At 39.6% G+C, this 22,876-nt stretch overlaps 1 protein-coding gene across 1 annotated transcript in view; it reads right to left on the bottom strand.

The window, feature by feature from the left end:
- Nucleotides 1–22,876, bottom strand: part of THSD4 (thrombospondin type 1 domain containing 4) — a 598,412-nt gene that overhangs the window by 381,368 nt on the left and 194,168 nt on the right. Inside the window, exon 6 of the mRNA XM_065412285.1 lies at nucleotides 15,768–15,904. Coding sequence (XP_065268357.1) covers nucleotides 15,768–15,904 — 137 coding nt within the window. The remainder of the gene's footprint in view (nucleotides 1–15,767; nucleotides 15,905–22,876) is intronic.

Raw genomic sequence — 22,876 nt, 5'->3', positions numbered from 1 at the left:
CCCACTGTGCCTGTGTGGTTCCAATTAAACACTGCAGACCTCATTGTGCCATTAAGGCACAAGCCTGTGTTTAGGGTGGTGCAGAACTGCTGTGGCCCCACAGGACATTCCAAGAGCTATTGTACCTCAGGCACAAACCTTTACAAAAGCTCCCTGCATGTTGGAGAAAGCACCCCCACTGTGCCAGCTCTGAGGATGCACTCAGAATGAGAAGGAGCATGGAATAAGACAAGCAGATGGCCATGGTCAGCTAATTCACTTGACTGGGTTCAAACGGGGAATAAGCCCATTGGTCCACATGCCCTTCCCCCTTACACACTAATGCAAGGGACAACCACACACTATTATTGCTAGTAGTCATGTTTATTATGGTAGTGCTATTAATCATGTTTATTATATTTAAAATGGAGCCCCATTGTCCTGATACTGTATATGCACAGTGTCTGCCCCAAAGCACTTTCAATCTATACAGACAAGACAGACACAGGGTAGGTAGGGGTAAGGGATATAAAGCCTGGCCCTTAATATTAGAAATGTAATAATCTTCAATACTGGAAGTGGAATAAGCAGTATATAATTAAGGTGAGATCCCTATGAGAAATAGATTTTCCCACATGGGAATGATCTTTCTTAACCTTTCCAATGTCTACCTTCCACCACTTGTGAGTTATGAGAAAAGCACTAACACCTGGAAACTCCACAGTTCCTACTGTTATGTTTTCTGGCTCTGATTTATATATATCATCTTTAGAATTTCCTAATTTATATTTATGGTGTGGTCCATAGTTTTGCTAACTTGACACTGGCGTCTAGGTCGCCATGGGAGCTCCTTACCTAACCACACTTTTGTATGCCAGAGCTGCAGAAGAATGGACCATGTTTCATATGGCTGACTGAATCTCTACCCCGTAAAGTCTGCTTGGATTTCAGTATGATACGTGCTTTCCTCAGTATAAATTATATCTTTGAAAGGTTGTAAAATAAAATGTCTACAGCTTGACTGAGGGTCCTTTCTTTACTAAACTAAAGCTACTTACTGACTGCATCGTGGAACTGCTTTGATATTCACCGATCAGATATTACAAGAAGTTACCTGGAGGATGAAATATCAACAAGCACTCAAATGAGAAAATTAGACATCAAAAATGAGAAGAGAAAGGAAATAGCTTCTTCATATAATTTAGACAATTTACAAGAGCCTTTTAACTGCTGTCTAGCGCAACATCAGGGGAGCGAGATAATTTCTATCTCAATCCAGTCTTCATGTGATGTCCTCTTGTAAAGTGCGCCACTTTGTGGCTACTAGTTTCTCTGCAAAATCAACTGCTTTGTCATTTGCTTTACAGCTTTGGAATAACTATTTTGCTCTTTTCAAAACTACATTGCTCCACTGTTCACATGCCCTCTCCCACTTATTCGTCATGAGTGGGAAATATCTACAGTACTGTAAATTGTCTAGAATTTAACATACAAAACTTCCACTAACAGTACAAAAATGAGATCAAAGTGATGGCCTGTACTATAAATTCTTTAAAATAAATCTTTCCTCAGATTTTCTTCCCTTAGTGGTTAAAAACCCTTCAGAATTCCATTTACACTCTTCTTTCATACTTTTAAAAGTCTTTGAAGCTCACCTTCCTGACTTTAAAAAAATCAAGAAAGGCTGATATTGATGTGAAGCTAAAGGGGTCTCCTGGCATTAGAATCAAATGACCCTTATGGCTGGAGGAGATGCTGGAGAAAGACAGATTTGTCCTTAATCCAGGGATATTTCAGTCATTGAAACTTACTTTTATGGAGGTTTAGGACACCTGAGGGCAAGATAAAGCAAAAAAAGACAAATATAAAAGATTATATTGACAAACTATTTCCAGACCTGTATTTTGGTGTACATGTATTAGCAATGCACAGCTATTCAGCATTTGCCATAACAACAACTAACAACAATAGTGAGGCAAAGTTTGATGAAATGACCACCCAAAAGGTGAGATCTTCCCCAAAACTCACCAGGCAGTATCCTGTTCAAAGGCTGCAAATTATGCGCGCACACACAAAACCCACAATATCAGTAAATAAATAATAAAACTGGCTCTTGGGAGATTTCTGGTACTTCCTGCTTTTGGGTGGGCTGAAAAAAAGTATTAACAATCTTTCCTATTTTTCCCAGGGTCATTTTTAAATGACTAAAGTGTTTGTGAAAGAGGCTGGTTTCATATGGAATTCAGAGTCCAGCCCAGGAAGCACATAATAATTGTGATGGATGTGGGGCAGCTCTGCAATAATTTGTTAATACTGTATATAGGGTGGCTACTGGTATGTTAACTGTATGAATACAATGGTGTAGTTTAGCGTTAGGCTGTTGTAAAAAACAACCAGGAAACAAACAATAGATTGAGATAAACTACCTCCCCATAAAAACAACGAGGAGTCCTTGTGGCATCTTAGAGACTAACACATTTATTGGGCATAAGCTTTCGTGGGCTATAACCCACTTCATCAGATGCATGGAGTGGAAAATACAGTAGGCAGGTATAAATATACAGCACATGAAAAGATGGGAGTTGCTTTACTAAGTGGGGGGTAGTGCTAACGAGACCAATTCAATTAGGGTGGACATGTCCCAATCCCAACAGTTGACAAGAAGGGGTGAATATCAACAGAGGGAAAACTATAATAACAATAACAAACTCAGTAACAGACTTAAAAGTCGCCATTATTCAACAAAAAAAACTTCAACGAGAAACTGCAGAACAGGAATTAATTTGCAAACTTGATACCATTGAATTAGGCCTGAATAAAGACTGGGAGTGGCTGGGTCACTACAAAAAATAATTTAAGCAGTTATAAAGAGACACTTTGTCCAGAGGTCAGGAAGTTGCTGCTGAGATGCTGTTCTGAGAGTGACACACACACAGACAGCGCTGGGCATGTCTGAAGAGCCTAGGCCAGCCTGGGTCACCTAGGTCAGCCTGGATGGTAGGGCTTTAGGTAAAACACAGGCATACATATAGACACTGTTCTAAAATCCTTCCCCCCACCTCATGTTATGCTACATTTCTACTGTTAAGGTTAAATAATACTTTGGTTTAAGAAGGCTGCCTTGTCACTGAATTCACCACTGGTCTCAGATTCCAGACCATTGCTGGGGTAGCATGATTGATCCATCATGTAGTCCAGAGCCCCGAAGCTTATGCTCTAATAAATTTGTTAGTCTCTAAAGTGCCACAAGTACTCCTGTTATTTTTGCAAAAACCATATGGATTACACCCCAGAGAAGTAAAAGTATGAGGCCTGCCACCTGCACTCAGAGGGATGGGACAGAAGTGCAGCTAGCCCTGTAACCGTGACACTCATAAAATGGCAACAGTGATTTCAGAACAAGAAAGTCTAGCTGAATAAATATAACTCCTTCACACACCCCTTCCATAGAAAATATGGAGTCTGCTCAAAAAATACACAATATTAGAGGTGGAAAAGCCTTAGATCAAGTTTGCCCCCTGTACGTACAAGATCATGTACCCAGCACATCACTCTTCTGAAATGATCATTTCTGTCTTAATTGGAATGAGATGTGAAGAGTCCACAGCAGAATTTAAAACAATTGGTGGTGTCAGTATTACTCCCCCAACAAACACAAAATACAGACCACAAATGTCATCAGAACAGATCGTGTTATTTGAAATAGGGATTTATTCTTGTTATACTAAAGAAACAAAGTGTCATAGAATCATAGAATATCAGGGTTGGAAGGGACCTCAGGAGGTCATTCTAGTCCAACCCCCTGCTCAAAGCAGGACCAATTCCCAACTAAATCATCCCAGCCAGGGCTTTGTCAAGCCGGGCCTTAAAAACCTCCAAGGAAGGAGACTCCACCACCTCCCTAGGTAACGCATTCCAGTGCTTCACCACCCTCCTAGTGAAATAGTGTTTCCTAATATCCAACCTAGACCTCCCCCACTGCAACTTGAGACCATTGCTCCTTGTTCTGTCATCTGCCACCATTGAGAACAGCCGAGTTCCATCCTCTTTGGAACCCCCCTTCAGGCAGTTGAAAGCTGCTATCAAATCCCCCCTCATTCTTCTCTTCTGGAGACTAAACAATCCCAGTTCCCTCAGCCTCTCCTCATAAGTCATGCACTCCAGACCCCTAATCATTTTTGTTGCCCTCCGCTGGACTCTTTCCAATTTTTCCACATCCTTCTTGTAGTGTGGGGCCCAAAACTGGACACAGTACTCCAGATGAGGCCTCACCAATGTCAAGTAGAGGGGAATGATCACGTCCCTCGATCTGCTGGCAATGCCCCTACTTATACAGCCCCAAATGCCGTTAGCCTTCTTGGCAACAAGAGCACACTGTTGACTCATATCCAGCTTCTCGTCCACTGTGACCCCTAGGTCCTTTTCTGCAGAACTGCTACCAAGCCATTCGGTCCCTAGTCTGTAGCTGTGGATGGGATTCTTCCGTCCTAAGTGCAGGACTCTGCACTTGTCCTTGTTGAACCTCATCAGGTTTCTTTTGGCCCAATCCTCTAATTTGTCTAGGTCCCTCTGTATCCGATCCCTACCCTCTAGTGTATCTACCACGCCTCCTAGTTTAGTGTCATCGGCAAACTTGCTGAGATTGCAGTCCACTCCATCCTCCAAATCATTAATAAAGATATTAAACAAAACCGGCCCCAGGACCGACCCTTGGGGCACTCCGCTTGAAACCGGCTGCCAACTAGACATGGAGCCATTGATCACTACCCGTTGAGCCCGACAATCTAGCCAGCTTTCTATCCACCTTACAGTCCATTCATCCAGCCCATACTTCTTTAACTTGGCAGCAAGAATACTGTGGGAGACCGTATCAAAAGCTTTGCTAAAGTCAAGGAATAACACATCCACTGCTTTCCCCTCATCCACAGAGCCAGTTATCTCATCATAGAAGGCAATTAGGTTAGTCAGGCACGACTTCCCCTTGGTGAATCCATGCTGACTGTTCCTGATCACTTTCCTCTCCTCTAAGTGTTTCATAATTGATTCCTTGAGGACCTGCTCCATGATTTTTCCAGGGACTGAGGTGAGGCTGACTGGCCTGTAGTTCCCCGGATCCTCCTTCTTCCCTTTTTTAAAGATGGGCACTACATTAGCCTTTTTCCAGTCATCCAGGACCTCCCCCGATCGCCATGAGTTTTCAAAAATAATGGCTAATGGCTCTGCAATCTCATCCGCCAACTCCTTTAGCACCCTCGGATGCAATGCATCCGGCCCCATGGACTTGTGCACGTCCAGTTTTTCTAAATAGTCCCGAACCACTTCTTTCTCCACAGAGGGCTGGTCACTTTCTCCCCATATTGTGCTGCCCAGTGCAGCAGTCTGGGAGCTGACCTTGTTTGTGAAGACAGAGGCAAAAAAATCATTGAGTATATTAGCTTTTTCCACATCCTCAGTCACTAGGTTGCCTCCCTCATTCAGTAAGGGTCCAGAAGATAGTGATACAGACCATGTAAACTGGCTCTTTAGACAGTGTATTCAGCCATTTTTCTAAATTATTTTTCCATAAAATCCATAGCAGAACAAAATAATGTGCAAATTAGGAATAACTGCAGTGTATAACCATATTCTCAGTAAGCTTGATCATTTTGAGATGCATTTTATTGTAGTCTGTGAGTGAGCAGACTCCAGTACTGCTAACAGCTGTTGTGTAGTATATTTTTGTAATGAAAAATATATTTTTAAAGTTTAAACCAACCTATTTAGCTACAACAGGAGGCAGGGCTCCAGGTCAGTTCTTATTTCATCCAAACCAGTTTGCCCATCCCTACTTGTAAAAACATCATTGGCATCTACAGACAAAATTAAGAGAATCATTTCATATGTTACTAAGGGGAAAACTGTCAAGCAAATCATAATGGGTAAGACTTGCTTAATAAAGTAAATGTATGTGTTATTGAATATGGTGCTTCATGTTAATCAAGCTATGCAAGTAGCATCCACTCCAAAAATCATTTAAATTTTTAAAAGACATTTTCCCAAACAGAACTCTGTGCATGTGTGTGCAGAGTCAGAGAGAAAGAGAGGGGGGATACTTCTTTCAGAAAAATAGCCACTCTTTAGCACAAAAGACACAAATCTATTGGTTTCTTAATTTACTTCATTCCTGTGATGTATCATTGTGTTCATTCGACAATCCATGGAGACTCATGTTATTGATATTTACAGAGTTTTTAAAAGCACAAGGTGCTTTCCAAATATGTAAAAAACAAACCCCCCAAACCAAGCAGACAGGCAATATTTCCTGCTTTAAAGATTCGCTTGTACACAAGTTACTTTGATAAGAAATCCCTAAGGTGCAAGACAATTAAGTTAGGTAAAACTTGGCTCCCTCAATAATTTCAAATACAATGGGAAATGGCTGATGACTGAGACTGCATTGTTTAAAATTTCTCATCACAAGAAGAGGTAAATTATTCTCAAGAGGCAAGGCACGAAACGAGAGACAGCTAATCTGATATGTAAGTTACAATATCATACACGGACTTTGTTTCAACACAGAAGGTGAAATCCCACTGTCACTGACGTCAATGGAGCCAGGATTTCACCCATATAGTGTCACTCTACCATGAGCCTCATCCTGCAATCAGGGAAATCAATGGGAGTTTTGTAACTGACTTCACGGGAAGCAGATCTGAGCTATAAATGGGGTAGGTGGGATATGGTAACTACAGTACCTGTAATAAACACTAGGTGACACTGTATACTAAGATTAGGGAAATATAATGTCCTTGAAAGATCCCCTTAAAATACCAAATCGGGGCTTTGAAACAATTAAAAATAGACAGGTTCCGAAGAATCTATCCGAGACAGGTCACACTAGCAGTTCAGTTTAGTTTCAGACAGCAAATTGAGAACGCTGGAGGTATCTACGAAGTTTGCTTTTACTAAAATACCACATCCTACTGCATTAAAAGGCACCTGGTAAACTGTGACACATCAGATACAAGTCATCAACTGAAGAGGAAGGGTTTTTTGTTTGTTTGTTTTTAACTTTACACAATTTAAGAGTATTTACAGAAAATCTCTAAAGGTATTTCCAGTCCCACTATTACTTTAATGACACCTATTCTTTGTGGTATTTATCTTCACTGAAAAAAAATGAGAGTTAATACGAAGATTAGGAGCCATATCCTAAACTGCTGTAAATATGGCATTGCTTCACTGACATCAGTGAAATTACACTGATTTGCACCAGCTGTGGATCTGGACCATTTAGACCAGACTCCATTGGCTGTGCAAGTGATTTATGCTTGTGAATTCTAACAGTGTAATAGGAGTTCTATGTGCAACCCCCCTCATTTCATCAGGCAGTACAACACAGCCAGGCAGGAAATGTCTGAAAGATTCAAAAGTGGCAAAAAACCACCCCAAACCCTCTTTACCCAGTGCTAATGCCATACAGCCTGATTCTGAGAGGTGCTGAGCATCTGCAATTCCTGTCATAGTTTTCCAAAATGCCAGATTTATGAAAAAATAGCAACCTCTTGGTTAACGGTATTTAATTTCCTTTTGAGAATGGGTGTTGGGACCATCAAACAAACATGCTATCAAACAGTAGTTAAATGCTTCCCCTCTTAAAATTTACTCAAAGCTTTTTCTGAGCAGCATACGTGTAGCGTTATAGTCATGGGCCACAGAAAGATGCTATAAACACTGAAGGCAAACTGCAGAAATTGTAGCATTAGGTAATACATTTGGATTATTTCAATCCTCCCCATTTTATTTTCCTTATTTCCATCAACCCCTCAGTACGCATGAAAGCAAACTGATGCTGGAGGTCTATATATCTGGACCACTGGGTCAACATTATGGTTTTTAAACTTTGGTATTTTATAGACATTACCCAGATGCTTTTTGAGTGATGAAAGCCTTACACCTTATTTAAATAAATAAAATACATTAAACAAAACTCAGTGCAAAACTATAAAAAAAATTTGGCCCTAAAAATATAGTTTATTCAAATATCTTATGTATACAAGGAGGTTGAGTTGGCTTTCACCCAGCCCAGTAAATGCAGAATTCAAATTTACTCTTTTCTCCAAAATTTCCATGGGGTATTACAAATAAAGCTAAAACCCACATTGCTCAATTTCCCATAAGACTGTGAAGTTGTTTAATTATGTTCACATAGACTTGCTCATTACTGATCCTAGATCTGATTGTCAAGGGATGGTCTAGAATTTAAAAGTTAAAAAACCAACAACATCAAAAAACCCATATAATCTCCACTACCAATTTCACTACTCACCAGTAATAGCTACCCTCACAAGGGGCACAAGAATGTAGCCAGGATGAATATTTCATGAATAGCTCCCTCAGTTACTTGCATAATGATGGAGGTGATCTGTGCCATATTTCCAGCTGAGGAAAACTTAATGAGATTCTCTGTAGTTTCTATTAGCACCACTCTTTAATCCCATGGAAGATTCATTGTTCAGCAACATGAGAGGATAAATGTATTGCCTTTACCCCAGCACCTCTCACACAGATTATATTAATATTCTAGCATTTATTGTGCTGCAAATAGCTGTGTAACTAATGCTTTTGTCTCCTATGTACCATCCCTTTACATTTCTAGGAGACTATTGGATGCAGCTACTATTGTGTGTTTAGTTCAGCCCAAGATAGGACATAGATACACATACTATGCTGTCTCAAGGATACTTTAATTTTAAATTAAAGGGAAACTAAAATCAAAACCAAGAAAGAAAAAAAGTAAAGTCATTCACACTGAAATTATAAGTTGCTCTTTGTGCACAAAAAACAACTGAATTATCATTATAATGAATACAACCTTTTAAGTGATAGGTCCTGCACCACTATTCCTCTTAGAGTGGAATCCTGCAATTCTCCCACTCACAGCACAAGTCCACTGGCTACAACACCCCTGTTCACCAACCATGAGTCCTGAGATCGCTCAACTGGGTTTGGTTTGGCATTTGCAAGAGACATCCCTATGGGAGCTGTTAACAGTAGGTAAATGCAACAATTTAGAATAGCTTCACCAAAACAAAGTATTATGTATTTATCCATAGAAACAAAGCATTCAGACAAAAATATTTTAACAACAAGAAAGCCACATACACCTTACTTAAAGCTTAGGTAGATCTAACTTATCACAGACACCCCTGTTTCTGGCATTGAAGGGTCAATCGTCAAGACCAGCAATCAATGCCTTCTTCTGTCTCTTCAGCTTTAGGGCTGAGGTTTTTAAACCCCCCAAGGTTCACTGTTTCATCTTCCCTGATTGGATTTTCCCTGGCCCCACTTTGGAGCTACCAGACAGCCTGTTGCTCAGAACATGGCAGGGGTAAAAGTTCAAAGAATCGACACTGTATTATTTGTTAATTACCAGCGCTTGGATTATCTGAAGCCATTGGCTTTGGTTCCTGCCAATGTGCAAAACCACCTAAGAGACTGAAGTCACATATCTTCAGGAAATTATCCTCTAGTTCTTGTTTAGCAAGCAAAATGATAACTATAAAGCAAGCAAACAGAGAATCATATAATAGGCATACATTATATTACAGCTACCCCTCTCCTACATTCTTGATAATACATATGTAAGAATTGCTTCCCATTTAAACAGAAATCCTTCTGCACAGCCAAGCAAACTGATATAGAGCAGATGGGGGGGGTGGAGGGGACAAAATTAAGGAGGTAGAAGGTAGGTTACCAAATAAGATCATACAGATGTTTTTTTATAAAATTAAAGCAAATCTTCTCTTCTAAATGAAGCCATGAATCAAGTATCTGTATCTAATGCATGGCACAGGATTGAAACATGAACACTGCCAGTTGGAACTTTGCTTGTAAAGATATGTTTTGGATGGCTGGAGAAAACAGAACTAGAACATGACGAAGTGTGTTGATGATTTCCCTTGCTAGCAAAGGGAAAGGCCATGAGATACAGTTTGAACTGTTTATCCCCTAAAAACTTGGATGTGCAAATATTTGTCTTAATCACTGTAATCTCTTGCTTGTCAGCAGCTGATAACGATGCATAAACATTTTGGAGGAACACACTGACGTCAGGGGAGTTACTCCAGATTTACAATGGTGTAAGTAGGCGCAGAAGTTATCCTCAAATCTTTCCAGGCCTGTTAGTTAAACTTTAAAAACCTGTGAACCTTTTTGTTTGACTTTAAAGGAGGAACATTTCTAATGGGAAACAGTAAAGTAAAAAAGAAACCTGTCAAAATTAAAGATCGGTTTCCAACTTCCTGGGTTTTATTTGTTTTTAAGTTCTTTCCTCTCCACCCCCATAAGATCTTTCTTACAACTAAGGGAAAGTTTTTGAATAACTGCCTTTCAGTAACCTGTGGTTAAAGTGACTGACCCAATAAAAAATGTAATTTAATACATTCCTCCTGCTGTCAACATCAGGAAACAAACTGTTCTAGTTACTCTCCCATCTTACTATAAGAAGTCAAGTTGAAATGGCTCATCTCAAGATAGAATGCAGTGAAACTTACCTCCATATTGCTGTTCATCTGACACACAAGCCTGCTTGTGTCTTGTTAGGGTTTTTGCTCACTAAAGTCCAGTTGCAAAGAGGCTAAGAGCCAGATTCTGCCACCATTATTTATGTTGAGTAGTAACTTAGTCCGTTATTTCATGGTTAATAAGGTGGACGAATCTAGTCCTAAATTAGTAACTATGTTGCACCAAGACACTGGGGTGAATTATGCCCCAATATTAGTGAATATTAGGTTGCACATGTTTCCACTTGATTCCAATGGGATCCCCGTTCACCTATCCAAAGGCAGAATCTGGCCCACTGTATGCCAGAACTACAAATGAAAAATGTTTTTTGCCACAGTTCCATAAATAAGCTAATTAATTACTCACTCTCTGAAGGCCTTTCTAATCAACTGGCTCAGTGCAGTTCTGAATCTGACAATCTGCATCCCATTATCAAAACCCTGACATATACCGTCCGACCCAAAGGGTGGTATGTGCAGTCAAATACAGTCATGATCCCTAAGGAAAACATTTTGGGGCTCCATTCAGCTGTGCAGTTTTATTGGCAAGATTTCTTTGTACCTTTCAGCTCCATTCAGAAGCAGTTTCCTGCAATGCAACCAGCTTTTGTTTGAAGACCGAAGCTTTAATCTTGTGCTGAAAATATCCAGCTCCTCCGGGCACCAATGCTTGTTTGGTCACATCTGGAGTACCCATGACCGGTAATGTGATAGCAAGCGTTTGTTCCCACCTATTCCTTCACTGCTATGCCTAGGAATACTACACTAATACTAGACAAGCTTGACTTGTTTGCTTACTCGATGAGGAAAGGGCAAGATCCTACAAATGTTATTTTTAATGTATTGATCCAAGACATTGTCTGGGTATACCACAAGGAGGACAGGAGACTTGTTATGGGTTTTAATCAGGCCGCAACTTTATTATATGTCTGGGACTACCCGGCAGATAAAGTGTACAGTGCAGGCAAATCCATGCTTATTCAAATCAATTCTCTGGGGCTTTCACCAGCCCCCCTTTGTTTAATCCATGCTTATTCAAATTAGTTTTCCGGGGCTTTCACCAGCACCCCTTTGTTTCCATCCAGGTCCCCCAGCCGACCCATGGCTTGGACCTTACCATCCACCAGCCTTGTAAAAGGGTTAAGGAGGGCTATGAGAACCTGAACCAAAACTTTTTTAATTTTATGCATCTTCGTCTTCCCATCCAGAACCACAGACGAGAAGTGCAAAAATACTACATGAAAAACTGTGCTTGCAGTATTTCTGTCTTAACAAGGAGTGCCAGAAAGGTTGCATCAAAAGCTTGTTCTCATGAGAAGTCTTGCTCAGTTTTGCAGGCCCACGTGATTAGGACAGAGCAAGTGAGAACCCTGACTTTTTGAGGTTCACTTATCACTACTGCAACTAGCAACAAAATCATTGGGATAAAAACAAGAACAAAAAAAATAGGGTGGAATAAGATGGTGCAAAAATAGTGAAAAATAAGAAAGATGTATCAAAGTAGAAAACATCAAGCAGAGAAGAAATGCAAGTTATACAATCTAATCTTTTTTAAATTATTGAACTGGAGAATAATGAGATAATTGCACGCCAAATTAAGTTAACTGATACATGTGATCAGTTATGACATGAGTTATGAACATCCCATAGTTATAGCAAAACTGCACAAGATTTTGTAGTAAGTATACAGTAGTTTCAGTATACAGTAGTTTCACTGAAAAATAATGGTAACTATAAACTACCCCGTCATATAATAATTATGCAAACAACTCATGTTACCATGCTGGTTAAAGAAGGCTAACAGCCAGTATTGAATTACTGACCTCACAGTGTTTGCAAAAGAAGGTCCGAGCAGATGAGGCTAAGAAATGCATTTACCAAAGCAGGAAGGAGGAATTCTGAAGGGAATCAGAATCATGTCAGAACAGGTGGTCAAGAAATTAAAGTACGGACAAAACTCCAGGAGCAGACAGAATAATCCCAGAAGTCTGAAGAAAGTCACAGGGAAAAAAAAGGGATTTCATTAGTGAGTATAGTTAAACTAGGAATAGTTTAAAATAGGTTCTCTTTTCGGAAACTTGCATTTTCAGGATCAGTTTAATATTCAAAGAACCTGGTTAAAGTTTCTGGCTTGCTTGCTGGGGAGCCCACCCTCCTCTGAATACACTAAAAAGAGTGACCAAATTTCTAAATACTTATCCTCTTTCTGGTGCTTCTCTTATGTAGTACTTGGTGTGAAAGCTTTTCCATACAAGAACAGCATTTTGCACAATTTCAAAAGGGGAGAAGTCACATTTGTCCAATAATTAAACAGGTTTTAAATTTTAATTTTTCTTCAAACCAAACAAGCTGTAGTCATATCTCCAAATGCACATGCAGAGTGCAGAAAAGCATGCCCAATTTAAGCCAAATCCCCTAAATGCACACACAAACTGAGGTAAGGATACATATACACAACATCACACATTGAGTATTAATCAAAACATAAGAATGGCATAAGAATGTTAAGTTTATCAATTAATTCCAAAACCACCTCTAGTGACACTTCAATCTGTGACAGTTCCTCAGATCTGTCACCTACAAAAGCCGGCTCAGGTTTGGGAATCTCCCTAACATCCTCAGCCATGAAGACTGAAGCAAAGAATTTGTTTAGTTTCTCCGCAATGACTTTATCGTCTTTAAGCGCTCCTTATCTATCTCGATCATCGAGGGGCCCCACTGGTTGTTTAGCAGGCTTCCTGCTTCTGATGTACTTAAAAAACATTTTGTTATTACCTTTTGAGTTTTTGGCTAGCTGTTCTTCAAACTCTTCTTTGGCTTTTCTTATTACATTTTTACACTTAATTTGGCAGTGTTTATTGAGTTCCACAAATGGAAAGCACTATGGAAATGCAAATTGCTGTATCAACTTAATAATTGCTGTGTACATACTAACATGATAGGAGCTGTTAGAGTTTATCAAGTGTAAGTGTTTTTAAGTCACCTTAATTCACATACATGATAAACTAATCTATTCTGTCATCTTCTAAATACCTGCATGACAGATTTCCCCCTCTTTTTTTTTAGATCCTATAATGTTACAGTTCTGATTTAAAACCACAAAGGAAGGATTCAACATTAAGTAAAAACATTTAACTTATTTGATGTAATCTAGCAAGCAGAACATATTCTGCCCCTTTGATACACTAACACCACACATTAAATCTAGGAAAGAAGATTTTTTTCTGTCCAAGTAGAAATGTTACACATTGCAGTGATTACAATTACACTATTGAATGAATTAGATTTATTAACCCATAATAGGAAACCTTTACTGAAGCTATATATTCGTGCATACACAATATGGATAATTTCAATGTCCAAGCACCTGATTGTTCCTATGAATCAAGTACATTAATGTCTAAATAACCTAAATTGTACCTGCAAACAATTGAGCCCCTTCTCCTGCCTATTTGGAGACACTATCCATGTCCTTAGCTTATCTTACCCTCTCACTCTACTCTGATGTTGAGAGAACCAACACAGAGTATAGAGGTGTAGAGTGCTTTTAGGGCCTTTAGCACCTATAGAAGTGGGCAGAATTGGTTTCATTTAAGTTCTTTTGGGAACGATATGCTATGCCAATTCATTGAACATTACTGAAATAAGGAGCTTTAAAAATAAATACAGACGTGACCAGTATAATAGTAAGTAACAAAGCATAAGAATCCCAGGTAGTACCCATTTCATATTCACACTAGCGATTTGGAACACGTATTAGGTTTTTGACATCTCATCCGGAGATTTGGAAATTAACAAACTGCATATGAACTTCATGATGGCAAAATTCTGAACAATATTTCTCATTAGGTTCCTGAGAAGCCATCATTCCTTTTTACCCTAGACTTCCAAATATACACACATCATCCGATATTCTGTATTTGCAGAAAGCATCAGGAAAACAGGGCTGCTGGTTCAATAAAAAGTCCATATCTCAATTCCGCTATTGGCCACCGATCAGAATTGTAATTTAAAAAAAATTCTGGCTCCTTATGAATCAGTTTTAGATCAAGGCATCTTTACTGATAAGCAACTTCACACATATCTGTCATCTACAAAGAAAACTCAAATCTAAGACTGCCTGTACTGCTAAAAATACAAATATAGACATATACATGGCATTGTCCAGATGTGTACAAGTAGGAGGAATAGAAAAGGGTTCTAATTTATATGGGATTTCTTCTGGCAAAGCAACAACTAAATTTGTCCTTTTTCATATCTGGATTCATAAGTCACATTTCACACCACTTGTTAAAACTTCCCAATGTTTCTTCTGCCTACTGATACTGGAAACGTCAAACATTGAATGCCACTTATTTGCAATTATTAGGTTTCTTTTCTAAACCCCTTCCCATATACCAGAGACTCGAAAAACAAGCTCTCTTTTGCAAATGCAACAGATAAGAGCTTTTTACATATTTTTCTTATCTTATTGCATCAGAGGTTTTAAATAAACATAAACATCACATTTTGCATAAGAGTGCCATCATCTCACAGAAACTGCAGGACATTTACCCTTTATGATGAGAATCCATACAGCAGATTGTGAAAAGTCAACACAGTACCTCATTTGAACTCCAAAGAAATGACTGTATATCCAACATACAATAATTTATGTTCTACCAACAGAACAGTAGATAACCAATAAGGAGAATAATTTGCATCTCTTAACTGCACATATGGGATGATGGGAAAAATTACAGTGTAGCTGGTTAAATGACATGTACTTTAACATTTAATTGAATAAAAGTGAACCACTAAGTCTTACCATCTGTTTCAGCTGAGAAAGAAGAGAGATATCTACATTCCAAAGCTAAAGTGAAGTTGCTTTCTTACTTTTTATTTTTACTTCCATTGTTTAGCTTAAAATTACTGGGGAGTTTAATTTGACATAGGGATAAACACCTCTTTTGCAAGAAGCTAAATATATGAGGAAATTCACTGAAAGCCATCTTAATTCTGGTCAGAAACTTCCACACAACCTTTCAAAATTCTCTCAGTCGCTATTTTTACAGGTTTACATATAATTAAAGTATGATAAGGGCACGTATTTTTCCTATGAAAAATATACAGTACATGTAAAGTTAACAAGACACCAGACGTTCACAAATCAGATTGCATCAATTATTATTGTAACTCACATAACACATAAGAGACTCCCCAAGATGAATTGCTAAAGTTCACATATTAAGATGCTGGACTTACCTTGCATTGCCCAGACACACAGACTGAAGTTCCATTTTGATCACATGGCGTGCCGTCTATTACTTTTTCAGCTTGTCTCACATAGAACCGGTAGCCTATTGCTCGGCAATTCAGTTCACACTTCTGACTTCCCTTCACTAAAGAAAGAAAAAGGCATAAGTTCCTGCTACCAAGTCTACAGATGTGGTTTAAAAAAAGAAATTAAATATTAGGCTAAGACCTTACCCCTGATGTGGAGAGGAAAAAAACCAAGTAGGCAAGTAGTCTATAAATTTCCTATCTATATCAAACAAATATTGGATAGGAAAATATCATTTTTTAACCTCAAGATTATTGCTGGTTTTGGAGAATTCTACAGAAGATTTTTTAAAACAACAGAATAGCTTTTCCAAACACCAGCCTTATAAACCCCGGCCTTCACTCCAAGTAGTTTGAATGTAATACTGTAGCTGAGAGAGAGACCCAGAAAGAGAGGAACACACACATATTATACAACTAACATGATAAATGCCTAACTTCATGGCTCTGTCACCTGGTACTGATTGTTGCTTCCCTTTCCTGTTCCTATTCCTTTGTCTACATGATTTCTCTTCGGATTAGAAGTCCTTCAGAGCAGAGACTGTGTCTTCCCTTTTGTCAGTCAGTGAACTTGGGAGATATAAAATTAAATAACTAAAACAACAATGGGCCCTAACGAAGAAAGGTCAGCGTAGAATGAAAAACTAAAAATTGGATACTTTGGTTGAACAAAACTCTCCTCTAAGATCCTGACACTACTAAGACCATGACACAGCAAAACACTTATGTACATACTTAACTTTAAGTGCATACGTAGTTCCATGTTCAATTCATGTGCATAAAGTGCTTTGCTGGATTGGAGCCTCAACCAGACCTTAAATCAAAACTGAGGAAATACATCCTCAAATCTGAGCCCATCAAAATATACTCCAGTACAATTGGGCCACAGCTTATAGGCACCCTTCACAGGCTCATCTGTGATTCTAAAGTCCCAGAGATGGATGATGATAGAGAAAAAGAAAAGAAAAGAAAAAAGGAGAAAGTGCAGATTCCACCTTAAATCACATCTAAAGAAGAAAGTGCCTGGAAGTCAATTGCTCAGGATCAGCAACAGAGCATTCTTAGTTGCTGTCTCTGAGCTTGAAATTCATTCCCTATGATGGTCAGAGAAACCCTGATATTGATGAGCTTCAGGTCACATTGAAGTCTTTTCTGCTCAATCAAAATACAACACGTAGTCAGTTTATTTATTATTACAGCAGGTGAGTTCCTGTTGAGAATTAGGACACTGCCAATTGTCTGAGTCGGTTTTAGTGACCAATATTTTTGTATGTTTTTGATTCTGTTGGAAAGTGCGTAACTAGACAAATACTTTAATAAATAAAAGATGCACTAATAGCCAGTTTGCTCTGCAAATATGTTATTTAGGAAATGAAAGCAGGAAGAGTTGTCACCATTACGGAGGTTCATTTGAGGTGGACTGGTAAGAAGTTATAAAGTGTATTAATAAGGGACGTCCGTGGGAAGGCACAACAGATTATACTAAAGCTGATGGCAATCTGTACATACAAATGAGAGTACATGACTATGTAAGGGTTATAATATATCAGCAGGCAACATCTGTGGATGTGCTAGAGGCAGAGTAAAAGGGCTACAGGCTCAGAGAGAAAGAAATTTGATATTTTCTACTCCATACTCATCCCTCCATCCCTGGTATCAAGCAGAGGGCCCCAAGGGTCGGTTTTGTTCAATATCTTCATTAATGATCTAGAGGATCACCCTCAGCAAGTTTGCAGATGACACTAAACTGGGAGGAGTGTTAGATATGCTGGAGGGTAGGGATAGGATACATAAGGACCTAGACAAATTAGAGGCTTGGGCCAAAAGAAACCTGATGAGGTTCAACAAGGACAAGTGCAGAGTCCTGCACTTGGGATGGAAGAATCCCATGCACTGCTACAGACTAGGGACCGAATGGCCAGGCAGCAGTTCTGCAGAAAAGGACCTAGGGGTTACAGTGGACGAGAAGCTGGATATGAGTCAACAGTGTGCTCTTGTTGCCAAGAAGGCTAACGGCATTTTGGGCTGTATAAGTAGGGGCATTGCCAGCAGATGGAGGGACGTGATCATTCCCCTCTACTCGACATTGGTGAGGCCTCATCTGGAGTACTGTGTCCAGTTTTGGGCCCCACACTACAAGAAGGATGTGGAAAAATTGGAAAGAGTCCAGCGGAGGGCAACAAAAATGATTAAGGGGCTGGAGCACATGATATATGAGAAGAGGCTGAGGGAACTGGGATTATTTAGTCTGCAGAAGAGAAGAATGGGGGGGGATTGATAGCTGCTTTAAACTACCTGAAAGGGGGTTCCAAAGAGGATGGATCTAGACTGTTCTCAGTGGTACCAGATGACAGAACAAGGAGTAATGGTCTCAAGTTGCAGTGGGGGAGGTTTAGGTTGGATATTAGGAAAAACTTTTTCACTAGGAGGGTGGTGAAGTATTGGAATGGGTTACCTAGGGAGGTGGTGGAATCTCCTTCCTTAGAGGTTTTTAAGGTCAGGCTTGACAAAGCCCTGGCGGGGATGATTTAGTTGGGGATTGGTCCTGCTTTGAGCAGGGGGTTGGACTAGATGACTTCCTGAGGTCTCGTCAAACCCTGATATTCTACGATTCTATGAACTCTTAACACAATGCATGAACAAAAATGTTTTAAAAAATCCATGCAAAAAATTGTGCAACTAACAAGACATTTTCTAAACATTATAGTTGAATTACCCAGGGCCAAGCTGCCCTCCACTGTGGCAAAACCCATTTGGACCTGAGGGAGTTTTCTCCAAATTCTTCCATTGAGGTAGGTGTGAATGGGTTGTCAACACAAACAAAATAAACAGGGGCTCTAGTTCCCAAAGAGAGTGGATCACTAGAGACACAAGGACTTCCAGGAAGAAGCTTTGTGTCTTCACATTGATCCAGGGTAGCCCACCACGACCCCTGTGACAGTACAGATTCGGCATTAGCAGTCACCCCTGGAATCAGTTCCCCAACTCTTATATTTTGCGTGATTCCCTGAGGTGTTTGAGAGCACAAAGCTGGTCATCCACCCACCCCTCCCAACTTTTAAAACCTATACCCCATACTTCTATTGCATCTCAGCCCATCACCCAGCCTTCATCTGTAAGTGGTCTTTGTAGATTGCAAATCCTTCAGTGCAAGACCATGTGTTCTTCTAGTCTGCAAAGGCACCTGGCACACTGTTGGTGCCATACCAGCAACAGAAACATTTCCATATAGTATGTTTTTCCCTTCATGATGAAACATCAGCAGTTCAAGTACTGAAGAATAGCTGAGCAGTGCAGCAGACTGTCCTATTACGTTCGGTATTATATGCCCTAAATTTTTGCTTGCTTATTACAAGTGTTCAGCTTAGCCTCGTGTTCTAAATTCTTTCTAAAACAGTCATAAAACTCCTATCAACACAAACCCCTGTCTCTAGAAAACTTCTTTTTGGCAGAAAGAAAATGTCTGTAGACACTTCTTTAAAACAATCCTCCAGATATCAATGTTTCCTTTCTTGCAAATGCAACCAACATAAAGTGTTTTATTACCGCAACTACAATAATGCGTCAACTAATTTCAATACAGCTACTGTACCACCTTAATGTCAGAGACCAGGCTCTCCAGATATCAAAATACAGTAATCCTTAAATAAGAATCGATTTCAAAGCATGGGAAATACTCAGAGGGTGTAATCTGGCCTTCTCAACAAGAGAGCAAAGTCTCCATGGTCATAATGTATATTCATTAATCCCCAAGTTCAATGGCAAAGAAATGGGAAGAAGAGAGTATTCATCCTGCTATATATGGATGAAAAACATATGGACCAAAGTTGATGTTGTTTAAATGAAAGAGAATCTATCCACCACGCTTTTAAAGGTATAGTGTTATAAAGGGGTAAATTGCTCATAATGCTCACACAGCAGATTAAATACACAACTCCTGTAGGAAATGGATGGCTCATGGATTTAGAAATAAGCTAAAAAGCCTTTCATCTTTAAGTCACCAGTTCAAATCCATCCTTAGGTGAAAGTGACAAAATCATTACCATTTCATGGCTGTTCAGTGGCCTGCATGTATTGAGTTAATGATCTTAGTTCAGTCCAACTGTCCATATTGCAACTGGCACTTGCATTACTGATACCTCTGGATGACCCTGTTATTCCTACTAGTAGTTTCTCAAAAATGTGGCTGAGATATGCTAGAGGGCCAGATGAAGCAAGTTTTCCGTGCTTCTTCCTTATTAATCTGTGACCAAACAGAGGACTTCAACACCTTCTATAAGGAATAGATTACTTTTAAATAATGCATATTGCAACCACCACTAGGATGTCTGGATATTATGGCCCTGATGTGTGCTTAGCTAGATTGGGGCCTATGGGCTTCATCCACTGCAACACTCCCTGAGGTCTGAGTCAAAAAACAAATCACACTTGATTTGCAAAGTACTTGAACTTCCTATTCTATTTTAAAGTGCTCAATTTTCCACTCTCCAGGCAGAGCAGGGGTGTGGGGAAGAAGGAGAAGGGCAGCACATGTCATTTTGGTAAAGTTCTTGGCCTCTTATGGAAGAGTTTGTGACACATGCTGTTCTTGCTACATATTTAACTGCCCTTTTGAGAACAAGCCAGTTGTAAATCCAACACAAGCCCTGCTGCATTTCTCTTGGGCTACAACACAGGGTAGGAAGCTGTAATGACATGGACAGGTTCTGAATTTAAGATGAAAAGACAACGTGACCATATACAAGATAACAGAGTTCCTTTCCCTCTGGGACCGGAGCTCCCAGGGGCTGGTTCACATTCTGATGAATTTTTAAAAGGTAGTTTTAATTCATTTACTTTTTTTGTTATTAGATCCTCTGAGTTACTCCCAATTTATTAGGTGAGATGAAGTCCCATTTGTGTGACTACCATATATAGTTTGAGAAACCCTGATTTATAGCTTTCACTTCATAGCATTAAATTAATGATGGAAAAAATCTGCAAGGGCTCTTAAAGCACTTGAGTTCATTAAGCCTATAAATTGGGGGGTGGGGGAGACCGCTAAAGTCAGAAATTATTTTTGCAAATCCAGTAACATTTAGCTTTCTTTAAAAAGCTAAATGTTATATAGCATTAAACTAAACACTTAGCAGACTATTTCTGTGTAAAGGACTGATCATGCAAAGGTGCTGAGAGCCTCCTTGTTTCAATGGAAATTGAGGGCATTCAGCAACTCAGGTGAGCACTTTGCTGGAGTTGACCCCAACCTGCAGAAGTACAGTTCCCAGGAGACCTGTGCTGAGATGAGACTGTACTGTAAAGAGTGTAATTTTTTTTGAGGAAACATATATTTATTTATGTTGTTTAAAAAAGTGAATTTGGTGCTCATGAAAGATGCCAGGTTGACAGCTCTTGCCCATGAAGATGTTAATGTATCCAGAGCAGGTCTGGTACCAAGCAAGCTTATTTCACACTGCCCTACCAATATCCTTAAGCTGTAGGATCCACTTGAACGGCTGAGATTTTTCATTTCCCTGCCCATTCAATCCTTTGCTTCTCTGCTGTTACTGGCAACAAGGGATTCAATTAATGTCAACTAAGATTCCAGCAAATAGAGAGAAAACTATTAGGCAACCTACTCCTCTCCCACTCTCATGTTGTGGATGCCTACCCATGAAGAAGTGGGTTAAGATAGGTCATTACGCACAGATTGCTAACCATTCTTCAAAGGACAACAGCTTTGGTCACCATTAATCGGGACTGGCTTTGAACTAGCATTCCCAAAGTGAAAGGCACCATTAGCTCATTAACTACTGCCAACATCATCCAGTCCCCCAAGGTAAAAACATTCATTAAATGTGGAAATCAGGGTGGGGATATGAGCAATAATATTTGACACACTAAGAAATTAAAGGGCCACCTGTTTGGTATATTTTAATTCTTCTATTGAAATACCGTTTGTTCTTTTCCCCTTTTTGAAAGGGTTACAAAATAACCTGAATAAACCCCATGCATTCTAGAATTACCAGTTTAATTAAACCAGACCTGGGAAAATTATATCATAGACTGTGTCTACTCCAATTAAAAGGAAATGGTCCAGATGTTTAGGCCTCAGCTTGACACTGCTGTAACTCAAAGTTTGTTTATTAATTTACAATAGCTCTTCACTGCCAGATTCTATACTATTTTCCCCTCAAATGATTTGTTGCCCAGTTTTATTATTACACTGCACTTTACCACTGTAGTAGTTGAATGTAAACTATGTTATGCTTGGCACCATTTTACTGCAATTGTGAGTGCACAAACAGCCTGATAGGGCCTGTTGGGCAGCATATGCAGCCTCAGGGAACCCAAATAACTAGTATTTTCAGGAAAGCTGGTTGAATAGTCTTTATGGTAGAGATTATAATCTTCCAAATGCAATGCGGTATGCAGTGTAGTTTTAGCTGTGTCGGTCCCAAGAAACAAGGTGGGTGAGGTAATATATTTTATTGGACCAACTTCTGTCTCTCTCACCAATAGAAGTTGGTCCAATAAAAGATATTACCTCACACACCTTGTCTCTCTAAATGTGAAGTTGTGAGTCTGAGTCCAACACAAATCTGAAGAGAAAAAAAAAAGAGTGATGTAAACTTCCACTGACTTGTAGCCTGAAGCCAGCACAAGGCCCACGCAGCCTACCTGAATGCTGACATTTTTCTTTTGGGCAGCATAGGGGTGGGAAGGAATGTTCTTTCCCCAGACACTGCACATCAGTCAAGTAGTTCTGCAGCTATTCTAGCCTAGGAGCAGCCTATGTTTCATGCCCTCAGAATTGAGGTACATTTGAAATTTCTGAGAGGCTTAACCATGCCTCTTGCTCTCTTTCTCTCTCTCTCACTCACACCTCTTCCAAACTGTGGGTGTAACTGGAACACTGGCAGTAAGCATGAGAAAATATCCTAGCTAGCAGCCGCCTAGGGTTAGTCAAGGGTTTCAAGGTTGACAAGGGTGATTTGTCAAGGGTTAGTGCCCTGGCAGTTCAGAATATTCAAACAGGTCTGAAGCCATTA

This window comes from Emys orbicularis, chromosome 10 (genome assembly GCF_028017835.1).
Source record: "Emys orbicularis isolate rEmyOrb1 chromosome 10, rEmyOrb1.hap1, whole genome shotgun sequence".
Lineage (NCBI taxonomy): Eukaryota > Metazoa > Chordata > Testudines > Emydidae > Emys > Emys orbicularis.
This window is presented reverse-complemented; position numbering and strand designations above follow the sequence as displayed.